The following is a 27846-nucleotide window of genomic DNA, read 5'->3' on the forward strand; positions in this document are numbered from 1 at the left end:
ATGATACTCCTTCTACCTGCTTGGGAGTCACAAACGTCAACAAGCTGCCCTGGGAAGACTGGAAGAATGGTGGAGGACATGGGGAACAGGCCACCCAGTGTGCTGCCCGACCCAGCCTGCAAAGCCTACCGTACTTACTATTTGGCTCTTTACAGAGAGAGTTTGCCAACCTTGTCATTCTGGCTTCAGTTAAAACTTGCTCAATGAGGAAGACTCATTTTACGGTCAATTGTGCATAGCAGCAATTAGGACATCTGTTGTGTTTTAGGCTAAAACCTTCTCTAAAGAAACATAACTAGAAGTTTTAGAGACAGGCCCAGCTTTTTTGCTGATACACATCAAACTTGAATATCAAATAATCATTCTTCCCTTCTTTTTTTGAAAGGAAAAGGTGAAAGAGGAGAAAGAGGGTCCATCAGGCCTTTGGGACATGGGAGGGGTTATCTGCTCTTGGTTGCAGTTCTAGAAGTAAGATGAAGGAAGCAGGGGAACCATGTTTAGGATCCTCCACATCTGGCAAAGCAAAAGTCCATCCTCAAGCCCTCCTCTGACTCCACTTGGAAAAACTGGTGCCCAGAGAGCATGCTGGTTAGTTCTTTCTAAAGGTGTTCAGTGTTTATATCTGGCTATGGCTGTTAAGGGCCACCACTGCCCCACTCAGCCTCATCTCCAAACAATCTCTCTGAATTTGGCCTTGGAGGAAAAATTGAGAACTACTTTGCAATCCCATAGGGATAGGCAGCAATAATCTGTAGGGAAGTACTTCCTTGGGATGAAGGAAGCAAAGCCACAGATTTGGCTACTTACTGAGACAGTAGAGCTAGGAGTGTTGGTTCCATAACCTGAAGAAGGCAAAGAGGCCAAAGACCAGCGCCGTCCATCAGTCCTACGTAAAATTAAGAATATTAGGCAGTTTCTAAAGGACCCCACCCTGAGCCCTGGACCTGCCTGTCTTTCCACCAGCACTGTTTTGGGCAGTTGGCTCACAGGTAGGCTCTTCCTTGTCTCTAGACAGTATTGCTTGGTCTAGTACATGCTTTCACATCTCTCTCCTACATGAGGCCTATGGTCGTGAGTTTTCCACTGCAAAGACAAACATCTCTAACTAAAAAGGAGTCTGTGACTTTGAATAAGAACATCCGTTATATAATACTGTGGTTCTGAAATAAAAATCTTCATACTCTCAACACAGTCACATGTATTTATTTATTTATGCAACGTATTCACTTTTAGAGAAGCAATGACAGAGGACTCTAGCTGAAGGGATCACCACAAGGACAGAACTGCCACTGAAATACAGCTATTCCTTTTTTTTGAAAGCTCCATGTGAAAGGCTCTTTGGTCTTTCCCAGGCCACTGGATTGATGAAGAAGAAGTGGACCACCATCTGAGTCTGAGTATGAACCAATCATTGGCAAACAGTCCAAGGTTACTTAAGATCCATTAGGACCCATAAAACCAGTCTTTGAGAATGTTCGTAAAGAGTGGTAGTAACCTCATGAAGAGACAGCCAGGTGGCATACCCTTGGCTGTATTATATAAGATTTTGGAGCAGGTTTCCTGCTGCTCTTGAAAGGATGCACCCCAAAGTTCTCATCACAGAGAACTAGCTATTTGCTTTGCTGTGGAGGAGAAAGATCAAGCAGGTATCTGGTGTGAAGCTTTTATTACATGGACAAGTGATTCTCTCCTGGACTATGGGATGTGCTGTAACACAAGCGTTTTTTCTTGTGAAGCATGGGGGCACAGCCTGTTCTAGTTGAAGTTGGCGAAAATTTCTTTGCTGCTACCACGGAACTTTAGAACATTAGCAATGGAGGACCATTAGAATTTAAATACCCTCAATCTTCAGAGAAAACACTATAACCCAGGGATTTGGTGATTTAGTCCAGGCTTCACAGTTAAGGGAGGTGGAGAGAGGCAAGGAGAGGAAGGAGAAAAAAGAGGACTCAATCTTGCCAGGGCTTCCCCTTTTGAAGCACTCCCCCCACTCCCACCAATACCGAGCAGCTTTTCCTACTAGACTCTGCAAGGGGACAGCATAGGGTTCCATGCTACATGCACCTGATTCAAACTTCATGCTACCCAGGCAGCTAGCTCTGCTGGAACCTAGTCTCTGAGGCAAAGAAATGTCCAGGAAGCTGCTCAAACATGATGTTCTCTCTGACCTCTTTTGCTGGGTCCTGGGAGCTCTATACAAGAAAGCAAGTCAATTCCAGGAAAACAGAGCTCAGCAAAGATAGCACTAGTCTAACTTAGGGAGGAATTTCCCAAACCCTTGTCAAATAGACTTTTTCACAGATCATCTTTCCTTCTTTAGAAAGAAATGGAAACCAACTGCAGGGCAGCCATTTTTCTGTAATCTGAAGAGCAAGGGCTACCACAGTCAGAAAGAAATGCCACTATAGGATGCCTCCATTTCCTCTGCCTGGTCATCTCACTGGGTGACCGAGGAATTTGTGGGGATGAGGGTGACTTGTCCCTAGGCTCAGAAACTTGGAACTATTAGCAATTCCTGCCTCTAAGTATATGAGCTCTGAGCCTTGGTTCCAGCAGGGGGTTCCCTTAGGGCCTCTTTGCTAGATATGAAAGGCCAAATGTTCATACCCACAGTCAGAGAAGACTCATCACAACCAGTTCTCACCAAGCGCAACACCACAAATCATATTGTCTGGCCATGCATAGCAGTTTCCCAGCCCCTCTCCCCATCATGTCCACTATTACCTGTCTGCTCTGTGGCCATGGCTGTAGTGAAAAGACATATATGACAGTGAGAATCAAATGGAACCAAGGAGACTGATCTGTTTGACCCCTGGCATTTGGTCACCCTTGGCAAGAGCAAACTTTCTGTTTAGGATTGTGTGTATGTAGGGGCGCCTGGGTAGCTCAGCCGTTAAGCATCTGCCTTTGGCTCAGGTCATGATCTCAGGGTCCTGGGATCGAGCCCCGCATCGGGGTCCCTGCTCCGCGGGAAGCCTGCTTCTCCCTCTCCCACTCCCCTTGCTTGTGTTCCCTCTCTCGCTGTGTCTCTCTCTGCCAAATAAATAAAATCTTAAAAAAAAAAAAAAAGGATTGTATGTTTGAAGTGAAATTGCAGGATTGATGGATCTATCCTTAGCATTTCATTAAATCTATTTTGTGTGATATTCCAAACCCATGTGATCCTACAAGGTTCAAGCCTGACCTCAGTAACCTAGCAAACACAATTCCTAAGTACCCTATTTGGCAGGGTTGAAGTCTTCTTCCCTACCCCTACTAATACCTAGCTGCTTTTCCTACTATGTCCTGTTAAGAGAACAGCCCAGAGTTCCATGTTCCATACACATGACTCAAACTTCATGCCACCTAGCACAGCTCTGTTTGGATCGTAATACCAGGCCCCGAAATCCCCTAGCTGATCCTATTCCTAAAGCCCTGGTAATAAGGCAGACACAAGGGCACAAATGGAACATGCTATTCCTTCTGCCTACAATGGCCTACACCTGTGTCCTCACTTTCAACATGGCAGGCTCACTCTTATCCTTCAGGTCTTAGCTTAAAAGTCAATCCCCTTCCGGGAGGCCTTACATGACCACCCTGTATAGATCCTCCAGCCCCATTCCCTTCCTCTGCTTTCATGCAGCATCATGTTCTTTCATTTCATGGTGCTTATCACAGTTTACAACTATAAACGCTTGCCTGTTCATTATTCTTCCCCATCACTCGTTCAACCAAAGAGCACTGAATAAGTGCTTATTATACACCAGGAGACACAGCTTTCCAATATTAACGAATCTCTATTAAAGGCACTTTTATTCTGGTTGAGGAGTAAGAGTAAAACCTTGGGTCTCCCTGGGATGAGAGGCCATTTTCTCATTGATCACACTAGGATAGCTCTCATTCAGGAGTATAATGTTTTGGAACATACCCTCAGGAAACCAGGGACTTGTGCTTAGGATTATAAAAACAAATCCACTTCTTATATCTACTTGCCATTCAAATATCTAAAGGCAAATACCTAGGGCATCTAGAAAGCAAAATTTGAACAAGATGAGGAAAGCAATGCTGATGGCTAGTAGCCCAAGGTAACACACTTGGAAGGGCAGTGCCTCAAAAGCGGAAGCTAACATTTAACTAACATTCACGCAAATGCCACATACACATTAGTCACAGAGGTTTTCTATCAACTTACCTACGGGCAGGAACAAAGGAAAAGTGAGCAGGTGCATTTGGAGAGAAATTCCGGGGGCTATCCAAAGGACTGTTACCTGCGGGTGGGGAAAGGAAAAGCAACCCTCTGTGAAGTCTTTCTGAGGAGGACTGAGGCGACCTTTAGGGAAGAACTCTATCCCTCGCACTGGCAATTAGCACTCAGGTGGTTATGTTTTCAGGCCTCCGTCAGTTTAACAATTCTCTCTTTGTAAAAGTTTGGTAGCCCAGAGGTTTCTCCCTTGTTCCCAAGTTGCCTGTAACCATCTCATGTCTCTCAGACATCCATTCTAGTTACAGCAGCAACTTGCCAATTTCCTGCCCTCCTCGGAACACCTCAGGCTCCAATCTGCCTAGTCAAGTTAACCCAACTTTCCAAAGGCTTGAAGAATTCATTTGGTGCAGATGCTTAAACATTTCTTGAAAGGCAACAGGACTCCTTCCTGGTCTAAAAGTCTCTTGGATATATATCTCTGCACACTGCATCCAAGGCTAACCCAGAAATGTGCATGCTTAAGAGAAACTCAAGTTCTCTGGTGGGGACTTAAGATAGCAGCATTCCTTAAAAGACACCAAACACAAGTCCCCCAAGTCTGCAAAGCATGCCCAACCTCCTCATGGTATAGGAATTACTTCCATTCCCTTTTAGTTTTCACATGTTCCCTGTAACTTGCTAACATACAGCACAGAAGAAGGTTCGAATAAAATTTTGCTTACCTTTGCACTAGTCACAATAGTTCTTGAGCCTAAGACTGCCATACTGTTCTGGCCTAACTTCCAGCTGGCAGTTAGTATTTAGAAGCTCCTAGCTGGCAGAAGCTGTCCACGTGTCTCTACCCAAAGGGCCATGCCAAAGTAAGCACCATACTATATGTTGTGCTGACCTCTCTGCCAATCTCTGTCCACCTCCCCACTTCTGTACACACTTCCCACACAGCACCTCTGTCTCAGTTACATAAAGGCATTCTTAGGGTGCCTGGCTGGCTAAGGCAGGGGGTGTACAACTCTTGATCTCAGGGTTGTGGGTTCAGGCCCCACGCTGGGCATACAGATTACTTAAAAATAAAATCTTAAATAAATAAATAAACAAACAAATAAATAAATAAATAAATAAATAAATAAATAAATGTACTCTCTATGGGAAAACTAATTAGGAGGAGGCTTTTTCAGCTTCCACTTATTCCCTTGACTGGGAGCCTCAGTGAGGTGCACAGCCTCATGTACTAGGTCTGCTCGCAACATAGTACCAACTCTGGGTTTCCCATGCTCTGTGTCTAGGACTATCTCTTACGATCTATTCCTACCTCCTGGCTAGCACAGGCTATCAGGGTGTGAGAGAAATGATCTGCAGTAGTTGTTTCCTTAGCCAGGACTTAATAAGTATCAGGCCTCCTCAGAATTATCAAAGCCTTTTAAAAAAATTCTATTCTTTTAAAATAGTGTCATCTCCAAAATTAACAAATACCTTCAGTTTGATCCTTGAGTGTAAAGCTAGATGCCCTTTGTTGGTTCCCCAAACTACTCAGCTAAAGCCTCAAAGAAATCCCTAAACATGGGTATTCTACAAACAATGACTGCTGTTCTAAGGACCAGGTGTGGTGCTGGTTATGGGACAGAACACAAAGAATCTTTCAGGTGCTAACAGTAATGCTAGGGATTCAAAGAACATACACATGTCAAAAGCAACTAACACTAACAGGAAAAAAAATCCTGCAAATCATCACCACCACCACCATCATCATCAGAGCATCACTAAGCTACAAGACAACTTCAAGCAGCTTAATAATCCTTAAAGGAAGAGAGAGTGAGGGATACAGAAAACACAGTTGAAGAAATGATATCCAAGAATCTCCAAGAACCCTCAGCATGAGAAAGATGAAAACTACACCAAAGCACATTATAATCAAATTGCTCAAACCACATGATAAAAAGAAAAATCTTAAAAACAGTTGGGTGGTGGGTGGGAAAGACATGTTATATACAGAGGAACAAAGATAACAAGTCTAGCAGATTTTTTATTGAAAACAATGTAAGAATACAACAGAGCAATATCTTTGAATTATGGAAAGAAAAACAAACCCTACCAACCCAGAATTCTATATCCAGCTACTGTGTAATAAAGAATTTGGTGGCTTTAGTTTCAGTTCCTGGGATGAGCCTCTAAATCCTTGGAATTTCCCAAGTGACAGGAGTGTCTTTGTTATTCATGGTGGGGCCTAATAGTTTATGCACATGAGATGACTTAGGATGGTGGCTGGTCAATCCAGAAAGACCAACCATGTGGTTAGAGGCTCAGTGCTCTAAGCCATTTGATATCAGTCTGAATTCCAGGGAATGGAAGCAGGGCTAGAGACTGAGTTTAATCACATATTCAATGAGTCCATCAATCATGCCTACATGAAACTCCAATAAATATTCTGGACACCAAAACTTGGTGAGCTTCCTGGTTATTACTCTGCATATTGCTACATATCAGTGTGCTGGGAGGGTGACAGATCCAGACATCATGGGGAGAAGACACCAAAAGCTTCATATGTGGGGCCATCCCAGACCTCATTTTATGAGTCTCTCTTGTGGGCTAGTTCTGATTTATATTCTTTTTGCTATAATAAAACTCTATCTGTAAGTATAATACTTTCCTCAGTTCTGAGTCATTCTACTGAAATATTAACCTGAAGAGTTAGTGGGAACCTTTGAATTTATATCCAGTCGGTCAGAATTACGGGTGGCCTGGGAACCCCAAGCTTGTAGTTGGGTGTCTAAAGTAATGACAATTTTGTGAAGGACTATGTCCAAAACCTGTAAAGTATGGATTAATTCTCGGTAATTAGTGTTAAAAGTCATCGTACCAGTAAAAATATTTTTTAAAAACAAGGTGAAATAAGTATCTTCTCAGATAAAAAGAAAAAATCCTCAAGAACAGCAGACTGCACTGCAATTAAGAAAAAAAAAAAAAAGTCCTTTAGGCAGAAAGAGATACCAAGTGGAAATATGGATCTACACAAAAGAATGAAGAGCACTAGAAAAGTTAACTATGGGGCGCCTGGGTGGCTCAGATGGTTAAGCATCTGCCTTTGGCTCAGGTCATGACCTCAGGGTCCTGGGATTGAGCCCCGCATCGGGCTCCCTGCTTGGCGGGGAGCCTGCTTCTCCCTCTCCCTCTACTGTTCCCCCTGCTTGTGCTCTCTCACTCTGTCAAATAAATAAATAAAATCTAAAAAAAAGAAAGAAAGAAAGAAAGAAAGAAAGAAAGAAAGAAAGAAAAGTTAACTACATGGGAAAACAAATACTTTTTTCTTGTTATTTAAATCTCTTTAAGAATAATAACTATTTAAACAAAAATAATAATAAGGTGGTGTAGGATTTATAACATATGAGAATAAAAAGTTTGAAAACAACATCAACTTGAAAGAGGGAAAATGGAATGGTATTATTCTTATACTATCTGTGAAAAGGTATAATATGATAAGATATATATTGCATATGCCAATGCAATTACTAGGTAACAGTTATAGCTCATAAGCCAGTAAAAGATATAAAGTGGAATAAAAACCATTCAACCCCAAATAAAGCAAAAAAGAGCAAGAAGAAAAAACAGATGGAACAATTAGAAAACAAATAGGAATATAACCGATTTAAACCAAACCGTATCAACGACAGTAAATGTAAATAGTCTAAAAACCCCAATTAAAAGGCAGAGATTGTCAGATTGGATTAAAAAGAAAGACCCTATTAAAGAAACTGAATCCATATTAATAATCTTTGAAAAAAAGAAAACATCAGTTTCATATGTTGTACTGATAATTCCATTAAACACTTAAAGAAAAACTGGTACCTATGCAATTTCTTCCAATAGAAGTGGAAAGAACACCTCCTAAACTCATTGTTTAAGGCCAGTATTACCTTAATACAGAAAGCAGAGAAGAACATTACAAGAAAACTATAGACCTGTATCTCTTATGGATATAGTTGTAAAAATTCTCAACAAGACATTAGAAATATAAAATTTTACAATGTATAAAAAATTACATACCACAATCAAGTGCAATTTATTCGAGGTATGCAAGATCATCTGACATTTGAAAATCAATTAATATAATCCGCCACCACAACAGACTAAAGAGGAAAAACCATATAATTGCATGAATTGATTCTGAAAAGGTATTTGACAAAATCTAAAACCCATTCCTGATAAAACTCTCAGCAAACTAGGAAAAGAGAGGAACTTCCTCAACTTGATCAAGAACATCTACAGAAGACATATTGCTAACATTAGACTTAATGGTGAGAAAGAGGATGCTTTCCTTCTAGGACTGGGAACAAGGCAAAAATGTCCCTTCTCACCAGTCCTATTCAACTCATACCGAACATCTTAGTCAGTGCAATACGATTTTTTAGAAATTTTATTTATTTATTTGAGAAGGAGAGAGAGAGCAGGCATGCACGAGCAGGGGGAGGGGAAGAGGGAGAGGGAACCTGAAGCAAACTCCAAGCTGAGCGCGGAGCCCCACCCAGGGCTCGATCTAACCACCACAAGATCATGACCTGAGCCAAAACCAAGAGTCAGACACTTAACCAACTGCGCCACCCAGATGCCCCGCAATAAGACTTTTTTTTTTTCTTTAAGAAAATAAAGGTAAGTACATTAGGAAAGAATAAGTAAAACTATCTTTGTTTGCAAATGACAGGATTGTCTATGTAGAGATTAAAGAACTGAATCAAAGAATCGAAGAAGAATTGAATTGAAGAATTAAAGAAGAAGAAAAAGAAAAAGATGAAAGCAAAAAATCACTGCTGGAACTAATAAACAAATACAGCAAAGTCACAGAATACAAGGCTAATATACAAGTCAATTGCTTTCCTTTATACTAGCAATGAACAATTGGTACTTGAAATTAAAAACAATACACAAGAGGTGCCTGGGTGGCACAGTCGGTTAAATGTCTGATTTTGGCTCAGGTCATGATCTCAGGGTCCTGGGATCCAGCCCTGAGTCAGGCCCCCTGCTCAGCAGGGAGTCTGCTTGTCCCTCTGCCCCTCACCCTGCTCATGCTCGCTTTCTCTCAAAAAAGTAAATCTTTTAAAAAAATACAGAATACAATTAACTTTAGCATAAAAATGAAATGCTTATGTATAACTCTAACAAAATATATACACTATTTATATGCTGTAAACTATAATGATGAAAGAAACCAAAGATCTAAATAAATGAAGTACTGCATGTTCATGGATTGGAAGATTCAATATTGCTAAGATGTCAGTTTTTCCAACTTGATCTACAGATTCAATGCAATTTCAATCAAAATCTCAACAGGCTAGTCTGTGGATACTGACAAATGGATTCTAAAGTTTATATGGAAAGGTAAAATAACCAGAAAAGTAACACAATACTGAAGAACAAAGTTGGGGGACTGACATTACTTGACTTCAAAACTCATTATAAATCTCAACATCACTAGTCATCAGAGGAATGCAAATCAAAACCACACTGAGATATCACCTCACACCAGTCAGAATGGCTAAAATTAACAACACAAGAAACAACAGGTGTTGGCAAGGATGTGAAAGGGAAAAAAAAAAAAAAAAACCCTCATGCACTGTTGGTGGAATGCAAACTGGTGCAGCCACTGGAAAACAGTATGGAGGTTCCTCAAAAAATTAAAATTAGAATTATCATGATCCAGCAATTCCACTACTGGGTATTTACCCAAAGAATATGAAAACAGTAATTTGAAAAGATATATGCACCCCTATGTTTATTGTAGCATTATTTACAATAGCCAAAATATGGAAGCAACCCCAGTGCTGTCCACCAAGAGATGAATGGATAAAGAAGTGATATATATATGCACAATGGAATATTACTCCACCATAAAAAAAGAATGGAATCTTGCCATCAGCAACAATATGAATGGATCTAGAGGGTATAATGCTAGATGAAATAAATCAGTGAGAGAAAGACAAATACCATATGATTTCACTCATATGTGGAACTTAAGAAACAAAACAAAGAAAAACAGAGACAAACAAAAAAAGAGACTCTTAAATACAGAGAATAAACTGGTGGTTACCAGGGGGAAGGTGAGTGGGACAATGGGTGAAACAGGTGAAGGGGACTGAAGAGAACACTTATCATAATGAACACTGAGTAATGTACAGAACTATTGAATCACTATATTATATACCTGAAACTAATATGACACTGTATGTTAATTATACTGGAATTAAAAAAAAACTCACAATAAAGCTATAGTGATCAAGACAATGTAGTATTGGTGAAAGATCAGACATATAGACCAATAAAACAGAACAGAGCATTCAGAAACAGACAAACACAACTGTAGTCAATTGATAAATGACAAAAGAGCACAGGCAGTTCAATGGAGAAAGGATAGTCTTTTCAATGAATGGTGCTGGAACAACTGGACATCTATATGCAAAAAAAGCATCTAGACACAACCTTTCACAAAAATTAACTCAACATTGATAATATAAATGATCCTAATGTAACATCTGCCTAAATGTAAAACACAAAACTTCTAGAAGATAACATAGGAGAAAATCAAGGTGACCTTGGCTTTGGTGATAACTATTTAGATGTGAAACCAAAAGCACAATCAATGAAAAAAAAGTGGACTGCATGAAAAGTAAAAACTTCTGCTCTGCAAAAGACATTATTAAGAGATAAAAAAAAAAAAAAAACAAAAAAACAAGTCAGACTGGGAGAAAATATTTGCAAAATACATTATCTCATCTATATCAAAACATATAAAACATCTCACTTGTATCCAAAATGTATAAAAACCTCTTAAAGGTCAACAATAAGAAAACAACCCAATTTTAAAAGGAGGGAAAGAGGGGCGCCTGGGTGGCTCAGTCATTAAGTGTCTGCCTTCGGCTCAGGTCATGATCTCACGGTCCTGGGATCGAGCCCCGCATCGGGCTCCCTGCTCTGTGGGAAGCCTGCTTCTCCCTCTCCCACTCCCCCTGCTTGTGTTCCCTCTCTCGCTGTGTCTCTCCTTGTCAAATAAATAAAATCTTAAAAAAAAAAGGAGGGAAAGATCTGAACAGACACACCAAAGAAGATATACAGATGGCAAATAAGCATATGAAAAGTTGCTCAACATCATCTGTCATAGGGAATTAAAAATTAAAACCACATGGGATACTCATACACACCTATTAGAATGGCTCAAAAACTGACAATATCTCATGTTGATGAGGATGTGGAACAACAGGAATTCTTACTTGTTGGTGGGAATGCAAAACGGTACAGCCATTTTGGGAGACAGTTTGGCAGTTTCTCACAATGCTGAACATAGTCTTACTGTTCAATTTAGCAGCTACACTTCTAAGTACTAACTCAATTGAGTTGAAAACTTTTGTTCACACAAAAACTTGCATATGGATGTTTATATCAGCTTTATTCATAATTGCCAAAACTTGGAAGCAACCAAGATGTCCTTCAGTAGAAGATGGATAAACTGTAGTACATCCAATGTAATACTACTCAGTACTAAAAAGAAATAAGCTATCAAGGCATGACAAGACACAGAGGAAACAAATGCATATTACTAAGTGAAAAGAGCCAATCTGAAAAGGCTTCATACTGTATGATCCCAACTACATGACATTCTGGAAAAGTAAAAAGATCAGTGATTGCTAGGGCAGAGCAAAGGGATAAGAGACAAGCAGGTAAAACACCATGCACTTTTAAGGTGATGAAATTCTTCTGTATCACACTGTAATGGTGGACAAATAACATTATACATTTGTTTAAAAACCTACAGAACTTTACAACATGAAGAGTGATATATGAAAAATTTAAAAAATCATTTATGAGGTTGAGGGATCCCAGGGAAGAATGTAAACTGTGATAAGAGAATCTAACTGTATTATAAATGTATTGGAACAACTTCATTAAAGTGAGTGGAAGGAAATGTGCTGACCTAAGAAACTTTGGAAATGGAGTCTATTAAGACTAAAGGCAAAAGGAACTACATGACGTAACTTGTCAGTAAAGTTGTTTTCCATGTAGATATGCATTTGTAATTCCGACACTGTTATATGTATGTATACAATGGAAGTGAATCATTAAGTATATAGATGGCAGATGGTAGGAGCCAAGAATCTCATTTTTTTTTTTAAAGATTTTATTTATTTATTTGACAGAGAGAGAGAGAGAACAGAGGGAGCGGGGAGAAGCAGACTCCCTGCTGAGCAGGGAGCCTCATGTGGGGCTCGATCCCAGGACCCTGGGATCATGACCTGAGCCGAAGGCAGATGCTTCACTGACTAAGCCACCCAGGCGCCCTGAATCTCACTGTTAAGAGTGGAAATTTACAGATCAGCAAGGGGAAGAAACTAGAATGATCTATATAATAATGGATTAGTGCTGGACACATCAGCAAGAACTCATGTTTAATTTAATAGAGATACAGATGGTTACATATATTATATACACAGGTGTGTATACATCTGTTGGCTAAGAGGGTATAAAAGGACACTCCAGTAGCAATAAGCATATCTAGCACCCAGATCTTGGTTTCTAATACTATTCTCCAATAAAAGTATCCAGAGCTCCTTGGAGAATGGTTGATTCTAGAGCTGGGGCAACAAATATACAAGATAAGCCTGGAGCATCTTGTAGTGCCAGAAAGTAAGGAAGTAAGAAAATAACAAATCAAAACCAAAAAACAGGGGTGCCTGGGTGGTTCAGTCAGTTAAGCGTCTGCCTTCGACTCAGGTCATGATCCCAGGGTCCTGGAATCAAGCCCCAAGTTTGGCTCCCTGCTCAGTGAGGAGTCTGCTTCTCCCTCTCCCTCTGCCCCTCCCCCCCCGACTCATATGCGTTCTCTCTCTCAAATAAATAAATAAAATCTTTAAAAAAATAAAAACAAAAACAAGCAAAAAACACACTAATGGTGGTATGCCAAGCAAAACAGCAGCCAACTGAAAGAACTCCTAATGGCCAAAGGTGGAACAGTCTGAGCAACAAAATGAAGTATTAATAGATTACAAATATTATAATATTTATATTATAATATTATAAAAGTTATACTATGGAATAAATATCTATGGGTTATATCATTTGTGATATAAATGATTAAACAAATTAATAAATGGGGGGAAGAGACAAACCGAAAGGATACAGAACACCTGAAAAATACTATCAACCAACTTAATAGAAGAAAAGCAGAATATACATTCTTTTCAAGTGAACATAGAACATTTACTAAGAATGATCATATTCTGGGCCATAAAACAAGATCCAATAATTTTAAAATAATTCAAGACAAATATGATATTGAATAAAAATCAGTAACAGAAAGATCTCTGGAAAACCTCCAAATCTGTGGAAACTAAACAACAGAAGAAATCAAAAGGGAAATTACAAAAGTACTTTGAACTAAACAAAAATTAAAACATAACATCTGAAATCGCTAAACGAGTTCTTAGAGGGAAAACTGTATCATTAAATACCTACATTAGAAAAGAAGGACTAAATTCAATGACCTCAGCTTCTATCTTAAATTAGGGGAAAAAAAAAAAGAGCAAATGAAACTCAGAATAAAGGAAATCACTAAGATCACAGGAGAAACCAATTAAAAAAACACAACAGAGTAAATTAACAAACCATACACAGATTTTAGCTTAATAAACTACAAACAGACTGATTAGGAAAGAGAGAAAGAAAACACAAATTACCAATGTCAGGAATGAGAGAGGTGATATCCTACAGATTCTACAGATATCAGAATAATAAGGCAATATTATGAACAACTTTATGTCAATTGGCAACTTAAATGAAATTGAAAATTGAAAATTTTCTTCAAGATGCAAACTACCAAGGCTCATTCACAAAGAAATAGGTTACCTGAATAGCCCTGTAATCTATTATGTAAATTAAATTTATTATTTAAAACATACCCACAAAGAAAATTCCAGGTCCCATAGCTTCACTGGACAAGACTACCAAACATTCAAGGAATAAGTAATTCTACACAAATTCTTCCAGAAAATTGAAGAGAACGGAATTAATTCTTCCCAAGTCATCCTATGAAGTCAGCCTCACCTTGATACCAAAATCACAAAGATGAATGTATATGCATACATTCTTAATGAAACTTCAGCAAATCAAATCCAACAATTATAAAAAGGATAATACATTATGATCAAGTAGATTTGTCCCAGGAATACAAGTTGGTTAAAATCTGAAAAAAATCAATCAATACAACCCATCATTATAATAGGCTGACAAAGAAAAACTATATGATCATCCCACTAGACATAGAAAATGCACTTATCAAAAATCCAACAATCATTTTTTAAACATTTATGTATATATGTATGTATGTATATATGTAAGTATGGAATTTCTACATCCAACATCGGGCTTGAACTCATGACTCCAAGATCAGGAGTCGCATGTTCTACTGACTGAGCCAGCCAGGTGCCCCCCAACAACCTTTTTTGATAAAAACTTTCACCAAACTAGGAATAGAAGGAAACATTCTTAAATCAGTAAAGGGCATCAATGATAACGTATAGCTAACACCATACTTAATGGTTACGACACAATGCTCTAAGATCAGAAACAAGGCCAGGATATCTGTGCTCACCGTTTGTATTCAAATTTGTACTGGAGAATCTAGTGAGTGCAATAAGAAAATAAAGAGAAATAAAAACCATCTAGATCAGAAAGGGAGAAATATTTTTTTTTTAAAGATTTTATTTATTTATTCATGAGAGACAGAGAGAGAGACAGAGGCAGAGGGAGAAGCAGGCTCCCCGCGGAGCAGGGAGCCCGATGTGGGACTCGATCCCAGAACCCTGGGATCATGACCTGAGCCGAAGGCAGACACTTAACCGACTGAGCCACCCAGGCATCCCGAAATATTTGTTTTAAAGTACATATTTATATTAATATATTTATATAATAGATTGATATTTATATAAAGTATATATTATATTTCTACAGAGAAAATCTGACAGAATCTACAATAAAGCTACTTAAATGAGTCTAGCAAGGCTACAGGATACAAGGACAATACACAAAAATCTATTATATTTCTATATGTTAGCAATAACCAGAAAAAGAAAATAAATACAATACCATTTATTGCATAAAAACATGAATACTTAGGGATAAATCTAACAAAAGATGTTCAAGAGTGACACAAAACGCTGTTAAGAGAAGGGCATTAAGAGGCACAAACTTCCAGTTACAATATAAATAAGTCATGGAGATGAAAAGTACAGCATAAGGAATATAGTCAATGGTGACAGATGGTGACCTCACTTATCATGGTGAGCACCAATGCACAGAATTCTTCAATCACTATGTTTTACACCTGAAATGAATAAAACATTGTATGCAATGTTCAATAATAAATTTCAAAAATAAAAATAAATTTAAAGTATTTTAAAAAACATTGTTAAGAGAAATTAATGATGGCCTAATAAATGGAGAAATATACCACAGGTAAAAAATATTCAACATTGTTAAAAAGTCAGTTCTCCCCTAATTGATCTATAGGTTCAGAACAATCCAGTCAAAACTCCAGGTGCCTTTTTTTTTTTAATAGATTTTATTTTTTAGAGCAGTTTTAGGTTCACAGCAAAATTGAGCAGAAGGCACAGGATTTTCCAAATACTCTGTGCCCTCACTCATGCATAGCCGTCTCCTACCAGCTACCTTTTGGGTAAGCTGATTTTAAAACTTATATGGAAATGCAAAGGACAAGGAGACAAAAAAGAACACATACTATATGATTCCATTTAGATAAAATTCTACAAACGTCAAACTAATCTATAGGTGACAGCACACCAGTGGGTGCCTGGAGATGGGAGGAATTATAAAATGTTATGAAGAAAGTTTTGGACATGATGGATACATACATTATTTTGACTGTGGTGATGGTTTTATAGGTATAAATGTAAGTCAAATTTTATCAAATTATATACTTTAAAACAAATATTTTGTAAATTAAATTTTATTCATGGTACACAATTTTTTGTTCCCCTTTTTTGAGTGTACTGTGACTGAAGATTGTTCATATTTTTAGAAATCTTAGGTCTTCTGCAGTTTAGTTTTTAAATTTATTTTGTGACTTGGTTTTATTATAGATGAAAAATAAATGTCACAAAGATATGTAGCTCTCAATGGAAGAAGTGCTTTACTAGCTCTATTAATTAGATCATGGTACTCATTTTTCAATTCCACCCAAAGGATGGTAAATATCTTTTTTTTTTAAGATTTTATTTATTTATTTGTCAGAGAGCGAGAAAAAGAGAATGAGCACAAGCAGGGGGCGCTGCAGACATGGGGAGAAGCAGGCTCTCTATAGAGCAAGGAGCCCGATGCAGGACTGGATCCCAGCACCCTGAAGATCACGACCTGAGCCAAAGGCACATGCTTAACCTACTGAGCCACCCACACATCCCAGGATGGTAAATTTCTATCTTCTGTGATGCCAAGCAGTTTTTCTTGAAAATGAATAGAAAGATTTCTAATGTTTCTATATTTTTAACAAATAGGTTCAAAATCTATTAAACCTTTCATGGGGAAGATGAGAACATTTTCTTTCCAATTTTTTAAGAGGCAGATTTACCTGTTTTAAGAGGTGGCATCATTTTTGTCAACAAAATCACATACAAACGGTAACATTTCCAAATACCCATTTTCAAAATGCTCTTTGCGTGGCACAAATTTCTTTCAAAATGCAGCTACCTTTTCACTCACTGTTACACATTACCTTCACTTTAACAGATAGACTAAGAGTATTTGTCACTGCTGCCCACCCCCCACCCCAACTCCTAGGCAGCATACTACTGTGAAAACCACTTGTGAGCACAGGAAAGTTCAGGAAATTTGGAACACTTGACATTTTGTACAAGAAAACTGCTACATCATTTAGTTTGACCATTCTTTTAAGTAATTTGCCACAAGACAACCACTAAATTTCCTTCTTGCACAAACCATTTCAAAGGCTCCCTCCACATTATATTACAAGGTTCTGGACAAATGCACTGTAAGAGAACAAACTGGTGGTTGCCAGGGTGGGGGGGTGGGAGGATGGGTTAAAAAGGTGAGCAGATGAAGAGTATACTTATTCTAATGAGCACTAAGTAATGTACAGAATTGCTGAATCATATTGTACACCTGAACCTAATTTAACACTGTACGTTAACTATACTGGAATTAAAAAAAAAAAAGAGAGAGAGACTTAAGTAATAGCAAAACCTGTAAGCTGCAGTATGCTCAAGGAAAATGATGACTAAGAGTGTACAGGGGAACTCAACTCTGTTCATGGTATGTTATGTACAGTTTATGACACAGGCTAATGCTTGGATCTGATGTGGGTAGTACCAGTGTTGCTCCATACTTAAACGCTAGTAAAACCTGATTTAATTCTCATTTTTCATGGTAAAAAATTAGTTTTAGTATTTTTCCCCCATGCTCGAATGGATCGTCTTTAGAGAACCACTTTGGAGAATGTTGCTATTCAAAAATTCTAGGGGCACCTGGGTGGCTTAGTCGTTAAGCGTCTGCCTTCGGCTCAGGTCATGATCCCAGGATCCTGGGATCGAGTCCCACATAGGGCTCCCTGCTCCGCGGGAAGCCTGCTTCTCCCTCTCCCACTCCCCCTGCTTGTGTTCCCTCTCTCGCTGTCTCTCTCTGTCAAATAAATCAATAAAAAATCTTTAAAAAAAAAATCCTTAAAAAAAATTCTAAGTAGTAGAATGAGAGGTACAAAGTGATATATTAGAAAAAAATGTCCAGTTTCAAAATTTAGAATGGGCTGAGTAGAAAGAAAAAAGGAGTTAGGGAGTTTCTTCAATAAGTCAAATGAAAGGTGATTAGGGCCTCCATAAGACCATAAAAAGTCAGAATATATTCACCTAGAATTAGTTTATCAAAGGCTTTTTCTCAATGTTTTTTTTTCCCCCCTTACCCCAGCTTTTCCTGAATCTTAAACTGAGTATGTCTTCTGTTTCTCCTCTGTTCATCTATTTTTTAATCCTCGATGGCATCTACCAGAACTAAAGGCACTGTATGGTACTTTATTCCCATGTTAATAAGGTAAGTACTTACTAATTTATCAGTTTTTAAGGTTTATGCATTTGTTCATTAGAACTTTTTAGAGCTGATTCACAATTTAATATTTTAATATCAAATATGGCCAACATCAAAGTAAGGAAATGGCTTGCAAGTCATGGGGCAGTTGCCAGGGAAACAGTCAAAAACTGTTACCTGTGGGACGCCTGGGTGGCTCAGTCGGTTAAGCGTCTGCCTTCGGCTCAGGTCATGATCCCAGTGCCCTGGGATCGAGTCCCACATCAGGCTCCTTGCTCAGCAGGGAGCCTGCTTCTCCCTCTCCCTCTGCTGCTCCCCCTCTCTCGCCCACTCTCTAACAAATAAATAAAATCTTAAAAAAAAAAAAAACTGTTACCTGTGTCTGAGATGGTAATCTTTGGCAAAAAATTTCTATAGTTCAAAGGGAAATAATAATGTCTGAAAGCTGACAAAATAACAGATCGTAACAAGCATTCCTTCCAACTGGACAGGCTCCAATAGATTATTCAAAGGATACTATTCTGACACTAAGTAGGTGTACTACAATTTAATTATGATACCAACCACACATAGCACAGATCAGACAGATTAAGAGCAAAGTCCTCAAGATTGCCTCAAGCCATAAATCTTGGGGGAAGGAAGGTGACAAGGCCACCTGTACTTTGGACATATGACTATAAATTTGGATGTTTCCCTAGCTCCCCCTTCCAGGTTCAATAATTTACTAGAACAATTCACAGAACTCAGGAAGTGTTATATTTAGTATTACACTTTTATTATAAAGGATGCACATAGGCAAGGTCAGGGAAGGAATGCAGAGCTCCTGTGCCCTCTCCTTGTGTAAACAGGGTGTGTTGCCCTCCCAGCACATAAATGTGTTCACCAGCCAGGATGCTCTACTTGGAGCTTTGGTGCCTACAGTTTTTAATTTGGTCTCATTACACAGGCACAACTGATTAAATCATTGGCTGTACAACTAAACTCAATCTCCACCTCCTATTCCCCTTCCCAGGAGGTTGGGCTGGCCCAAAGCTCCAACTTTCTAATCATGTGCTTGGTCTTCCTTCCCGGTGAACAAGCCGCCATCTTGAAGCTACCTAGAGGGCCGCTTTGAACTGCTCCATTAGCATAACAAAGACACTCCTATCACCCTGGAAATTACAAGGTTTCTAGAAGCTCTCTACCAGGAACCTGGGATAAAGACCAGAGAAATTGTTTATTATACCACCAGATGCCATGGCCTAAAAATGGCACGATACTTTTCCTGTTTTCTCTATTTCTCCAACATTCACTTTACCTTAAAAAGGCCAAAATTACCCATCTGAGGGTTGTGACAAAATAAAATCAATAATTTGAATTGGCCTTTTTTTTTTTTAAGATTTTATTTATTTATTTGACAGAGAGAGACACAGGGAGAGACGGAACACAAGCAGGGGGAGAGGGAGAGGGAGAAGCAGGCTTCCCGCTGAGCAGGGAGCCCAATGTGGGGCTCGATCCCGGGACCCCAGGATCATGACCTGAGCTGAAGGCAGATGCTTAACGACTGAGCCACCCAGGCGCCCTGGTCTTATTATTTTAAAGATTTTTAAATTTATTTATTTGACAGAGAACATGCGTGCATAAGCAGGGGGAGGGGCAGAGGGAGAGGGAGAAGCAGGCTCTCTGCTGATCAGGGAGTGCCACGAGGGGCTCGATCCCATGACCCTGGGATTACAACCTGAGCCAAAGGCAGATGCTTAACCGACTGAGCCACCCAGGTGCCTCTGAATTGGTCTTATTTTGAGGGGAAAATTAAGATGTGAGAATGGAGGTGAGTGGGGGGATGGGTTAGATAGGTAATAGGGATTAAAAAGTACACTTGTGATGAGCACCAGGTGTTGTGAGGAAGTGTTGAATCACTATATTGTACACCTGAAACTAATATTACACTGTATGTTAACTGGAATTTAAATAAAAACTTAAAAAAAAATAGAACTCTACTACCATCCAGCAATTGCACTACTAGGCATTTACCCAAAGAATACAAAAACACTAATTCAAAAGGATACATGCACCCCGATACTTACAGCAGCATTATCTACAATGGCCAAATTATAGAAACAGGTCAACTGTCCACCAACTGATGAATGGATTAAAAAGATGTAGTATATACATACAATGGAATATTACTCAGCCATAAAAAAGAATGAAATCTTGGCATCTGCAACAACATGGATGGAGCTAGAGAATATGCTAAGCAAAGTAAGTCAGAGAAAGACAAATACCATATGATTTCACTCATATGCAGAATTTAAGAAACAAAACAAATGAGCAAAGGGAAAAAAAAGAGAGAGAGAGAGAGGCAAACCAAGAAACAGACTCTTAACTATGAAGAATGTAGTTACCAGAGGGGAGGTGGGTGGAGTATAGGTTAAATAGGTGCTGGGGATTGAGGAGTGCACTTGTTGTGATGAGCACTGGGTGATGTACGCAAGTGTAGAATCACTATATTGTACACCTGAAACTAATATTACACTGTATGTTAACTAACTGGAATTTAAATAAAAACTTAAAAATAAGAAAATTAAGATGTTAGAATATTAACATTTTGAAGCAAATATTTAAATTCTTAAAAATCAATTATTGAGAAGAACTCTTAAAAAAAAGAAAAAAAAAAAGAACTCTTTCTTAAAAACAGCCAGAAATGGATCAATAGGACAAAAAAAATCTCAAGACAGAAAACCCAGCAGCCTATAAACCAGGCTTTTTTCAACTTTACCAATACCAAGCAGTTTAGCAGTTGGAGGAGACAGTTCAAAGGCAAACAGTCATCCATGCCAGAGAAACAAGTTATAATGAAACATATAAAAACAGAACAGGGAACAGTCATTTGACCTTGAACCAGCTGCTTCACTTAACACAGTTTAGTTATAAAGGAATATAATTATATAGCAAGCCCTTATGTAAACACCATCCAGGTTAACAATGCCGTCTTCCAAAATCCCTCTATATAATCCTTCCAAAGTCCCTCCCCTTTACATTGCCCTTACTTTTATGGCTGTCATTTCTTTTTTTTTTTTTTTTAAGATTTTATTTATTTGCGAGAGAGAGAATGAGAGACAGAGAGCATGAGAGGGAGGAGGGTCAGAGGGAGAAGCAGACTCCCCGCTGAGCAGGGAGCCCGATGCGGGACTCGATCCCGGAACTCCAGGATCATGACCTGAGCCAAAGGCAGTCGCTTAACCAACTGAGCCACCCAGGCGCCCGGCTATCGTTTCTTTATAGCTTTATCAACTAGGTAGGCATCTCTAAATATTTGAGTTTAGTTTTTTCTCATATAGTTTTTAAAAATTGAGATATAATTCACATATTATAAAATCCAACTTTTTAAAGTGTACAGTTTAGTGGTTTTTAGTATATTCACAAAGTTGTACAACTATCACCACTATATACTTCCAGAACATTGTTATCAATCAAAAAGGAAACTGTCCCCGTTAGCAATCATTCCTCATTCTCCGCTCTCCCTACGCTCCTGGCAAACCACTAATCTACTTTCTTTTATTTATTAAGATTTTATTTATTTATTTATTTATTTATTTATTTGACAGAGAGAGGGAACACAAGCAGGGGGAGTGGGAGAGGGAGAAGCAGGCCGCCCGCTGAGCAGGGAGCCCAATGTGGGGCTGGATCCCAGGACCCTGGGATCATGACGTGAGCCAAAGGCAGATGCTTAACGACTGAGCCACCCAGGAGCCCCTACTTTCTGTTTCTATGGAATTGCCCATCCTGGACATTTCATAGAAATGGAGTCATACAAATAAGTGACTTTTCATTTTCTAGTTTGTCTATTTTTAAACTTTATATGAAAAAAATGCCAAACTGTTTTTGTAAAATGTACAAATTTATACTTCCACCATAGTGTTTAAGGATTACCAGTGTTTCATATACTTAGTTACACTTGGTTTTGTCACTTCAAGCCATTGTTGGTGGTCACATAATGGCATTTCATTGTGATTTTATTTTACATTTCCATAATTACTATGAGATTAAAGTATCTTCATGTATTTATTGGCCATTTGGATTGCTTTTGTTAACTAACTCCTGTTCAAGTCCCTTGAATGTTTTTCAGTCATACTACTTTTTATTTTATTGATTTGCTGGAGTTCTCTACAGGTTTTGAATCCAAGCCCTTTACCAGTTTTAAGCGCATAATTATCTTCTCCCACGTTGTGGCTTGCTTTTTCACATTATCTTCTAATGTCCACAAATTCTTACTTTTAAGGTAGTCAAAAGTATTAACCTCTTTACATCCTTTAAAAAAAAAAACTCCCTTTATTTTTTTTTAAATTAAGATATTCTCTCTTTAAGATTTTATTTATTATTTATTTATTTGAGAGACAGAGAGAGAGCACAAGCAGAGCAGGAGGGGCAGAGGGAGAGGGAGAGAATCTCAAGCAGACTCTGTGCTGAGTGCAGAGCCCAATGCGGGGGTTGGTTTTACGACTCTGAGATCATGACCCAAGCCAAAATCAAGAGTCCCACACTTAACTGACTGAGCCAGTCAGGAGACCCCTCCTATACACCTAAAAGAATAGTGTTTTGACTTTCACATTTATTTTTATTATGTTCAATTAGCCAATACATAGTACATCATTAGTTTTTGATGTAGTGTTCAACGATTCATTAGTTGTGTATAACACCCAGTGCTCATCACATCAAGTGCCCTACTCAATACCCATCATCCAGTTACCCCATCCCCCCTCCCTTCTACAACCCTCAGTTTGTTTCCCAGAGTCCAGAGTCTCTCATGGATTGTCTCCCTCTCTGAATTCTTCCCATTCAGTTTTCTCTCCCTTCCCCTATGGTCCTCTGCACTATTCCTTATATTCCACATATGACTGAAACCATATAATTCTTTCTCTGACTGACTTATTTCACTTAGCATAATACCCTCCAGTTAAAGCAAAAATGAACTATTGGGACTTCATCAAGATAGAAAGCTTCTGCACAGCAAAGGAAACGGTCAGCAAAACTAAAAAGCAACCCACAGAATGGGAGAAGATATTTGCAAATGACATATCAGATAAAGGGCTGGTATCCAAGATCTATAAAGAACTTAACAAACTCAACACCCAAGAAACAAATAATCCAGTCAAGAAATGGGCAGAAGACATGAACCGACACCTCTCCAAAGAAGATATACAGATGGCCAACAAGACACATGAAAAAATGCTCCACATCACTAGTCATCAGAGAAATACAAATCAAAACCACAATGAGATACCATCTTATACCAGTTAGAATGGCTAAAATTAATAAGACAGGGAACAACAAATGTTGGCGAGAATGTGGAGAAAGGGGAACCCTCTTACACTGTTGGTGGGAATGCAAGCTGGTACAGCCACTCTGGAAAAAAGTATGGAGGTTCCTTAAGACGTTAAAAATAGAGCTACCCTACGACCCAGCAATTACACTACTGAGTATTTATCTCAAAGATACAGATGTAGTGAAAAGAAGGGGCACCTGTACCCCAATGTTCACAGCAGCAATGTCCACAATAGCCAAACTGTAGAAAGAGCCAAGATGTCCTTCAAGAGATGAATGGATAAAGAAGATGTGGTTCATATATACAATGGAATATTACTCAGCCATTAGAAAGGATGAATACCTACCATTTGCATCGACGTGGATGGAATTAGAGGGTATTGACTTTCACATTTAAAACTACAATTCAATGCATATCAGGTCATCGTGTTGTATACTTTAAATATCTTACAACTTTATCAATCATACCTTAATGAGACTGAAAAAAAATCTAAAATTTACCTGGAATTGATTTCTGTGAAGTAAGAGTTAAATCTTTCAATTTCTCCATATGGACATACAATTGTCCCAGCATTACTCTCACCATAAATCAAGTGTCCATATATGTATAGACTTGCTTCTTGGATCTTCTTTTTCCTTCCCTTACATTGATTCTTCAGTATTCCTTATTTAAGCTAAGTGTATTATTACTCATTAATCACCTAAGCAGGAAATCTGGAGATAATTGATTCTGATCTCTTGATTATTTAACCTCATAAATTTTTCTCATATACATATACTTTCTCCATTTCTAACACTCCCTTACATCTTGACAATGGCAGTGGTCTCTTAACTGATCTTGCAACTGCCAGTGTTATCCTTGATTTTGTACTCCCAAGCACCCTGGACATATATTTAATATAGCCCTTAACATATTTATTAGGTGAAACTTGACTCTCACCCTGAATACATAGCTTCCCCTGAAGTTCTTTCAAGTAATAACTTTGCTTTTACACATCCTTTTGCATCACAGGCCCTAGAGATGGGGTAGGTATTCTGTTGGCTCCTTATGTTCTCTTCCAGGTACTCTCCAGCCTAATACATTGATCTACCCATATCAGTATTTAGAAGGCATCCTAAACTTAATATATTTAAGGGTCTCAAGGACTGGAGATCCTGGAATCAAATGTTTGGTTTGGGGGGGATGGGGCTTCTAGATGGCACAAGGTAGAAAGATTGGAGGTGCTTAGACAGCAGCTAGAAGAATGAAACTAAAATTATGCAGGCACAGTCTAAGTAACTGAGGTACTATGGAGGAGAAGCTCACTCGAAGACTGGAGTTCAAACAACTGAAAAATCAATGAGTATATTCAAACCATCAAGAATAACAGGAGTTAGAAGTGAAGAGTAATAGAGTCAAGAGCTAAGATATTTACAACTGCAATGATAGATAGTGATAAAATTTAATAATATAAGAATCAAAGGTTGGGGACATTAAGAAAAAGAAAGGGAGGGGCACCTGGGTGGCTCAGTCGTTAAGCATCTGCCTTCAGCTCAGGTCATGATCCCAGGGTCCTGGTATTGAACCCCGCATCAGGCTCCCTGCTCAGCAGGAAGCCTGCTTCTCCTTCTCCCACTCCCCCTGCTTGTGTTCCCTCTCTCTCTGTGTCTCTCTCTGTCAAATGGATAAATACAATCTTTAAAAAAAAAAAAAAAGGGAGAATAATGAAAAGATAAGGACATCTTCCTCTTCCTTTCTGGCCCAATGGTATAAGGTCATGGGATAGGTAAGAGCTAACACTTGAGAGAGCTGCAGGACAATCTGTTCTAACCCCTCCCTCTCCTACAGGATTCCATTAGAAGAAGACTGAGAATATAGGAGATAGTGCTGATAATAAATTCCAAAAGGTACGCTGGAAGTGTTTCAAGAGTCAGAGAGGGTTGAGAAAAAGGGACAAAACAGGGAATATTCAGAGATTTATAGGAATTAAGAGTGTAGGAGATGGGAAGGAAGTGTGCCAGGGGATTCCTGTAGTGACTGATATTAACAGGAATAAGGGATAATGAAATTAGCCTTAGTGCATTCAAGGAAGATAGAGTGAGGAGGCTGCAAGTGTTAGGGAATAAAGAGGAATAAATTACTGGGGCTTGGTCCAAAGGTTCAGGGAAGTCATCCTCTAAGTTCCAGTATACTAGTTTAAAATCAGGTGATATTAGGGGCGCCTGGGTGGCTCAGTCATTAAATGTCTGCCTTCGGCTCAGGTCATGATCCCAGGGTCCTGGGATCGAGCCCCACATCAGGCTCCCTGCTCCGCGGGAAGCCTGCTTCTCCCTCTCCCACTCCCCCTGCTTGTGTTCCCTCTCTCAATGTGTCTCTCTCTGTCAAATAAATAAAATCTTTAAAAAAAAAAAAAAATTAACTCAAAATGGATCACAGACCTAAACATAAAACGCAAAACTATAAACCTCCTAGAAGGTAACACTGGAGAAAGCCTTGATGACCCTCAGTATGGCAATGACATTTTATTTAAATTTTTAAAAAGATTATTTATTTATTTATTTATTTATTTATTTTTGAGAGAGAGACAGTGCGAGCACGAGCCAGGGGGAGGGGAAGAGGGAGAAGCAGACTCCCTGCTGAGCAGGGAGCCTGACGAGGGGCTCAATCCCAGGACCCTGGGGATCATGACCTGAGCCAAAGGCTTAACCAACTGAGCCACACAAGAGCCCTGGCAATGACATTTTAGACACAACACCAGGGGCGCCTGACTCAGTCGGTTAAGCATCCAACTCTTGATTTTGGCTCAGGTCATGATCTCAGGGTCATGAGACGGAGCCCCACATCAAACTCTGCACTGGGCATGGAGCCTGCTTAAGATTCTCTCTCTCCCTCTCCCTCTGTCCCTCCTCCCCTGCGTGAGCGCACACTCTCTCTCTCTCAAAAATAACTAAATAAATAAATAAATAATAGACACACCACCAAAGGCATGATCCACGAAAGAAATAATTAAGTTGGTTTTCATTAAAATTAAAAACTTCTGCTATGCAAAAGAGAATGAAGAAACAAGCCTAAGACTAGGAAAACATAACTGCAAAAGCTATCTGATAAAAGACTGTTATCCAAAATACACAAAGAACACTTAAAACTCAAGATAAGAAAACAAACCTGATTAAAAAACAGGCAAAAGATGTGAACGGACACCTCACCAAAAAAGATGGCAAGTAAGCATATGAAAAGATGTTCAACATCATATGCCATTAGGGATATGAAAACTGAAACGACATACCATTACGAACCTATTAGAATAGCCAAATTCCAAAACACAACACCAAATGATGGCAAGGATGTGGAGCAACAGGAACTCTCATTCATTGCGAGTGGGAATGCAAAATGGTACACTTTGGAAAACAGTTCTTCAGTTTCTTGCAACTAAACATACCCTTAACCATATGATCCAGCAATCAGTTAAGCTCTTTGGTATTTATCCAAATGAACTGAAAACTTATGTCCAAAAAAATTTGCCCAGAGATATTTATAATAGCTTTATTCATAACTGCCAAATTTGGAAGCCACCAAGATGCCCTTCCATAGGTGAATGGATTTATAAATTGTGGTACATCGGACAATGGAATATTATTACTCAGTGCTAAAAAGAAATGAGCTATCAAGCCATGGTAAGACATGAAGAAATCTTAAGTGCAAATACTAAGTGAAATAAGCCAATCTGAAAAGGCTACATACTGTATGATTCCAACTATATGAAATTCCGTAAAAGGCAAAACTATGGAGACAGTGAAAAGATTAGTGGATGCCGGGGTTTGGAGGCAGGAAGGGATGAAAAGGCAGAGCACAGGGGATTTTTAGGGCAGTGAAACTATTCTGCATGATGCTACAATGATAGATACATGTCATTGTACCTTTGTCAAAACCCACAGGATGTATACAACACCAAGAGCAAACTCTAATATAAATTATGGACTTTGAATGATAATGATGTGCCAATGTAAATTAATTGACTTTAACAAATGTACCACTCTGGTGCAGGATACTGATAGTAGGGGAGGTTAAGCACGTGTGGGGCAATGGAATATAGGGGAACTCTCTGTACTTTCTGCTGAATTTTGCTTTGAACCTAAAAACTGCTCTAAAAAGCACAGTTAATAAATTTTAAAAAAACAACGAACTAGGAAGGTTCTATTTCCAGAATGACTAAGTACCTACTAAACTGACCTTACTGTAGTTATATTATATACAGTAAGTGTTTAATAATGGAATGAACTGTATGGAATAAATA

The 27846-nt window shown here is 38.8% G+C and overlaps 1 protein-coding gene across 16 annotated transcripts in view; it reads right to left on the reverse strand.

The window, feature by feature from the left end:
* The window catches only part of MAST2 (microtubule associated serine/threonine kinase 2), a 219630-nt gene that overhangs the window by 33378 nt on the left and 158406 nt on the right, over positions 1 to 27846 (reverse strand). For 12 of the 16 annotated variants that reach the window (XM_064589222.1, XM_064589220.1, XM_064589219.1 and 9 more), the window contains 3 exons: positions 4172 to 4247; positions 2725 to 2745; positions 808 to 886 (listed from right to left, as the gene is read on the reverse strand). In XM_064589222.1, the coding sequence (XP_064445292.1) occupies positions 808 to 886; positions 2725 to 2745; positions 4172 to 4247 (176 nt within the window). The remainder of the gene's footprint in view (positions 1 to 807; positions 887 to 2724; positions 2746 to 4171; positions 4248 to 27846) is intronic. The other 4 variants (XM_045897791.3, XM_064589221.1, XM_045897787.3 and 1 more) reach the window with 1 other exon arrangement.

Source organism: Mirounga angustirostris, unplaced genomic scaffold, assembly GCF_029215605.1.
Source record: "Mirounga angustirostris isolate CCGP_5_RB_7025 unplaced genomic scaffold, mMirAng1.0.hap1 SCAF_4, whole genome shotgun sequence".
NCBI classification, from domain to species: domain Eukaryota; kingdom Metazoa; phylum Chordata; class Mammalia; order Carnivora; family Phocidae; genus Mirounga; species Mirounga angustirostris.